Genomic DNA, 6599 nt, shown 5'->3' on the forward strand with positions numbered 1-6599 from the left:
TTTGTTAATGAAATCTCAAAGGATTGTAAGAAACTCTTATTAATGACAAAGTATTACATCTTTGGTTTCCTTCTAATAGATTAGTTCTTACACAGTGGAAAATTCTCAAATGACAATACTCAACTCTGCCCAGGGAACTAGGTACTCCTGGAGGGAAATTACAAATTGAGAAGATCTTTAAATCCCCAAAGATTCAAAATTAGATTTATGGTTTCTACTGTAAATAAGCTCAGAAATATCTACTATCATGGGACTCATGAAACCCGAAAGGAAATCATAAAGGTGCAATAATTTTCTGTGCTGGTCCATTAAATAGACTGTAATTTAAGTGAGGTGCTACATGAATCTTCAAGCATTTCTTTTCTGTCATGTAGGCAAGGAAAAACAAACCTAGATAAACTCTCAAGTAAAAAAATCATACTATCTCCCCCAGCGTACTGGTTGTAGAAGTTCAGAATGGACCTGCTTTGATAATGAAGAGTGTTAGTTCATTTATAACCAGAAACTCAGACTCTTTAGAAAACTGGGAAAGACAGCCTCTGAGCTTCAACAGTAGTGATGCATCCCAGAATTAAGGTAAGTCCCGAATCATCCATGTATTTATAATTTCCCTTGAAGTACAAGGAAATATTAATTATGAGATCCAGAGAAACTCACAGGATTACTCCTTTAATCCCAAATCATTAGTCACTGGATTGTACTTTTAGTCCAAAACATTAGTGGAAACTAAAGAATGGGGAAATGCTCAACAACATTCCCATCAGAATTTCCTCAGGACAGAGTCACTCATTTTGGGTGGGGAGGGGTGAATTGAGAAAAAGAGGTAGTCAGGTTCTTTGGATGTCTTGCTGTTTGTCTTAGAAACCCTGAAGTTGGAAACAATGAGCTCCAGCTCCTCTCTCTCTGAAATCATGATTCATGGTTCCTTGTTAAGTTCATCTGATTCTGACTGATGTTCCTACAGATGTATCCTGCAGAGCTAATAAATATGGAGAATGACTCTTCAGTGACTGAATTCATTCTCATGGGATTAACAGACCAGCCTGTGCTCCAGCTGCCGCTGTTTCTTCTGTTCTTTGTGAACTACACAGCCACTGTGTTGGGAAACTTGAGTTTAATGAGTCTCATCTGTCTGAATTCTCATCTTCACACACCAATGTACTTTTTTATCTTCAATTTGTCCTTCATTGACTTCTGTTACTCATTTGTTTTTACCCCCAAAACACTGATGAGCTTTGTCTCAGAAATCAACACCATCTCCTTCAGAGGATGCATGACTCAACTTTTTTTCTTCTGCCTTTTTGTTAATTCAGAGTGCTTCGTGCTGACAGCCATGGCCTATGATAGGTATGTGGCCATCTGTAGGCCCCTGATGTACACAGTAGTCATGTCTCCCGGGGCTTGTTCCCTGCTAATGCTTGCTTCACACTTGCTGGGGCTCTCTAGTGCCATTGTGCACACAGGATGTATTATCAGACTCAGGTTTTGTGATTCAAAAGTCATCAACCACTACATGTGTGATACATTCCCACTCCTGGAGCTCTCCTGTGGGAACAGTCATGCCAATGAGCTTGTGAGTTCTGTTTCCGTGGCTGTAGTTGTTGTTGTTTCTAGCATCATCATTGTGTCCTCCTATGCTTTAATTCTTGTTAATATTATTCATTTGTCATCATCTAAGGGTTGGTCCAAAGCCATGGGCACATGTAGTTCTCACATAATAACTGTTGCCCTGTTCTACGGATTTGGTCTGCTTGCTCATATCAAACCATCATCTGCAGAGTCTGTGGTTCAGAGGAAATTTTTTTCAGTAGTTTACACGTTTGTTCTGCCTTTGCTGAACCCGCTCATTTATAGCCTCAGGAACAAGGATGTCAAACTTGCTATGAAGAAAACATTGAAGAGAATTACAGTCTAAGTGGACTGGTTAGGATGCTGACATCCTCCACGAATCCAATGTGGTCTTTCGCTTAATTTTTCTTCCCTATCAACTTCCTTCTGTGATGCCCTTTCCTTCTCTTTATTTTTCTTTCTATAATAGTTTTAGAGTATAAAGAAATATTTCTAGTATAGTATCTTTTCTTTATTCTCCATGAAATGCAGTTGCATTTTTTCATCTCTTTGCATAGAATGGAGTTTTAATTGTATGGGCTTATTCATGGTCTGGAGACTTCTATTGTAAGAATGTGGCTCCAACTTACTCCCATACCCTGTATTAAACAGAATGTGATATATGATTATAATATATACATTGTATGTCACTGACTTTACTTCCTCAAATTCCTTTCATGTTTCCCCATTCCTGTCTCAAATGTTTCACCTCTATTTTAATTTAATATATATGCACATATAACAGTACATATTTTCATGTATGCTTAGATTATTTACTGTTACTTATATTTATATACTTTTATGACAACTGTTCATTATCTGATTACCCATCAGAGTGCTCTTCCCTGGAGAAGACTGAGTTCTTCTTTTCCAACATCTATTTATCACCTATAGCACTTCTCCTGGGGATGGAGTCTTCTGAAGTTTCCCTTATCCACACTGGCATGTCAACTATTAGTACTGTTTTTGTTGTACAGGTCTTATTCTTGGAGCTGTACTTTTGAGATTGTATGGATACAATTTCCTGAGGTAAATAAAAGACACTATCTCACAGCAGACATCCTGGTCATCTAGCTCTTATTATCTTTGCAAACCTCATCCTTGATGTGCTCTCAGCCTATGGTATAGTAGTTATAGTGAATTATGTATTCATTGGGGATGGGCATCCCATGGCCAATTGTCCTCTGAATTTTGGTCAACTGTGGGTTTGTAATGGTCAACATCTCCTACAAAACAAAGTGTCTTTAATGATTATTAGAGTTATACTTATCTGTGGGTATAAGTATTTTTTTATGCAGTGACTTGGGAAAGCCACAGTAGCAGGTTCTCCTCAGTTTCTCCAACATGGTTAGTGGGACAGGTTTACAGTAACAACAATCAATTCCCTTTTATTAGGCAAACTTTAAGTTACTTAGACAACTATTGGTTGCCTCCAAGGCTTCTAAATGCCATCATAGCACCTTGGGACATCTTGCAATGGTGATCATAGTCATTGTTCATAGGCTGTAAAGCTGGGTAGGACTATTGATTGCGTTCCCCCATGTCTGCTTGTGTCACAACATTAGATACTCTGAGAACTAGTCACCACAAATCTTCAGTGCCAGGCATGGGAACCTTCTGTTGAGCTGTTCTGCAAAGGAGTTGAGAAGACTCTCCCAAATAATTCATTCTATTCTGTGGGCCTTGATTGGCCCCCATAATTTGAAAGCAAGACTCTGATGCTGAAGACACGAGGCTCTTCAAACTATGGAGCTTGAAATGATATTTTATTATTTTAAACTAACACTACCAACTGTTTTTTTTTCTGATACATTTATCCATCCAAGGAATATCTGGGAGTTGATTGTTTTCTGTATAAATTAATCCCCACTTTCTTTTTCTGCAAGAATTCTGAATATCTATTTCCTTTTCCAGGGTATTAATCACTGTATTTGCCTTAAAAAGTGGATGACATAAATTGTGCACTATAACTTAGTCAATACTTTGAGAATTTGTCAGAAAATTTTAAAGATATTTCTTAGTCTGAACTTTTAGATATGGGCCTTTAATGTTACTATATATTTTCGTGGATTAATATTCAATTATTTACAGATATTTGAACCTATATAAGATTGCATTAGTGTCCATGGATTTCTTCAAACCCAACTGATCCTATTGTGGTGAACTGATAATTTGTCCTGAAAATAAATAGAATTATCATTAGTTTTTTTTACTTGTGGATTATGTCTGTGATTGTTTTTAAAAAGTTCTGGTCAAATCTGCTTTTATCCTTATTATATGACAAGGATTCTCTTTCAACAAAAGGTCTATTACCAGAAATAAACCACAGCTTTTTCCATAGTTTTGTGTTTGCCAATCAACATCAATATACATATATAAGCATATATGTAAATATATTATGATTTTGTTAAGATACATGTATTTATAACTTAAATATGGCATTCAAAACTGCTTATTTTAATATGTAAGCTTTATACCTCCAAATTTTATCTTAGAAAAAAAGTGACTGAAATATCATACCGTATGTAGCATTTTATAATAGGCTCTTTAATATACTTCTTTTTCTGTACTGTGTGTGAATAAGAAAATGGTTATAAGATGTGTTTAAGGATACAAAATTGATGGCAGTGGAGAATACAGGTATTTCTATATTATATTACTATATTATATATTCTTATATTATATAGCCTATAAACATTAAAATTCCAGATATTTTAAATACTGTGAATTTTATGAAGTTATGAAAGTACAGAAAGAAAAGTAGAATAGGATATGGAGAATTTCAAAGTTGTTTTATAATGAGTCCAAAAGTAGGCTTTTGATGAGCAAGGAAGCACAAACAAAGATGTCTCAAGAAACAAGACAATCTACAAGGCTTAGAGGCAACATTTAAAAAAAATACTCATTTCCCCATGCAAGACTGGTTTCAAAGTGAATCCTGCAGGGTAAGCTGTACAGTACATTTCATTAATTTTTTTTTTTTTTTTAGATTAGTGGTGATTTTTCTGAGTTTTGTTAAGGACCTGTTTTCCAAGGCATACTGCTCTTTCTTTAACAAGTAGATGCTTTAAGAAGCCCATTAGACATTATACATTTATTTAGATCTAAAATTGATTTATTCATAATAAAACAATAGAAAACTATAATATACATTTTTCTTATAATTTACAGGTGACATTATTTCATGTTCATTATTATCTTTGTTTTATTGTTGTGGATATTGCATATGTAGTACTATATTTATTTCATTTTCCCCATCCATCTGCTGTCTTCAACTAGAATCTTCTAAATGTGACAGGGAAGCAGCATTATAAAATATCAAAAATAAAGTTGTCTAAACAAGACCTAAAAACTGTCAAAGAAGAAGATCTTCTGAACAAAACACAGATAACACAGGCATTAAAAATCAACAATTAATAAATGGGACATCATGAAATTGAAAAGCTTCTGTAAAGAAAAGAACACAGTCAAGTCATTTAGATAAGTGGTAGCCTACATAATGGGAAAAGACTTTTACCAACTCCATGTCAGATAAGGACTTCTGTCCAAAATATATAAAGAACTCAAGAAACTGAATTTCAAAAACTGAATAATTCAATTAAAAATAGAGTACAAATCTAAATAAAATTCCCCAGTGGAGTAAACTCAAATGGCTGAGAAACACTTTTTAAAAGGTTTAATATCCTTAGCCATCAGAAAAATGCAAATCAAAACTACTTTGAGATTCCATTTTATATTTGTCAGAATGGTTAAGCTCAGTATTATAAGTGACAGCTCATGCTGGTAAGAATGTGGAATAAGGGAAATACTCCTCCAATGCTGGTGGGAGTTCAAACATGTAAAGTAACTGCACAAACAGGTATGATGGTTCTTCACAAAGTTCACAAACAACTATATGCATCAAGATCTGACTCTATCACCCATTATCATATATACAAGGGATGCTTCATCCTACAGGGATATTTGCTTAACCATGTTCATTGCAGCCTTATTCATAGTAGTCAGAAACTACAGAATCTACATGTCTCTAAAGAGAAAAATGGATGAACAAAATATGGTACATTTACACAATGGAATATTACTTATAAAGAATGACACCATGAAATTTGCTGGCAAATGATTATACCTATAAAAAAAATCATCTCTACTGAGATTACCCTAGCCCCAGAAAGACAAATATGGTATCCATTTGCTTTTATCTGGATTGTAGGTATGAAAGTAATTATAGCAAACTGCAATTTATAGATCACAGAGGAATAGAGGAAATAAAGAGGTGCCATGTAAACCTCCTTGGGAGGGGGAAATAGTATGGGTTTATTAGTTGAATATTCTCAGGAACTAGAGGATGAGGCTTAGGGGAAGGGAAGATGGGCTTAAGAGAGGGAATGTGAAGAAATACAGCTAGAACTGAGGGCCATTTGAGGAGTGGTATGAAATCCTAGTACAGCAGAAAAATCATAAAATTAATGGAAGAGATTGCAGTAAAGTCTCCAAATAAAGAGAGAGATAGAATTCCAATTGGCCATCTCTTGGTAACAAACAAAGCTTTCTGTAGTGGACCTGAATCACATCCAACTTCATTGCTGGCCAAAGAAGATCCATGTAAATCCCTAAACAACCAAAGCTGTTACCACCACAATAGATTGCCCTCTACAAAGTAACAGCAAGACCACAGTGTTGAAGATAACACCAGTACAAATCACTGAATATGGGGGAGAATTTGCACTCACATAGGATCTTCACCCATAGTTTCTAATGTGTTTGCTATGGGAAGGTACTCTGCTGACTACCAAAATATAAATCTAGACACCAACCCAGGAACAAAGCATTTGATCTGCAATGTGTCCTACTTGTAAAATATGCCAGGGCAATGGTAGCTCAAAGCTTGTAAGTTGTAGAAATAGGAGCGGCGGGCTGCGTCCCGGCACCCGGCCGCCCACATGGCTAGCTCTACCCGAAATAATTACACGGACACTGTGTTCATTTAATCA

General features: G+C 35.6%; 1 protein-coding gene across 1 annotated transcript; it reads left to right on the forward strand.

Annotated features, from left to right (window-relative positions):
• The first annotated feature begins 952 nt into the window (after positions 1-952).
• LOC102001699 (olfactory receptor 143-like) lies at positions 953-1915 on the forward strand. The gene has a single exon (XM_005347078.1). The coding sequence runs from the start codon at positions 953-955 to the stop codon at positions 1913-1915; it is 963 nt and encodes a 320-aa protein (XP_005347135.1).
• The last annotated feature ends 4684 nt before the right edge of the window (positions 1916-6599 follow it).

This window comes from Microtus ochrogaster, chromosome 5 (genome assembly GCF_000317375.1).
Source record: "Microtus ochrogaster isolate Prairie Vole_2 chromosome 5, MicOch1.0, whole genome shotgun sequence".
Classification (NCBI taxonomy): domain Eukaryota; kingdom Metazoa; phylum Chordata; class Mammalia; order Rodentia; family Cricetidae; genus Microtus; species Microtus ochrogaster.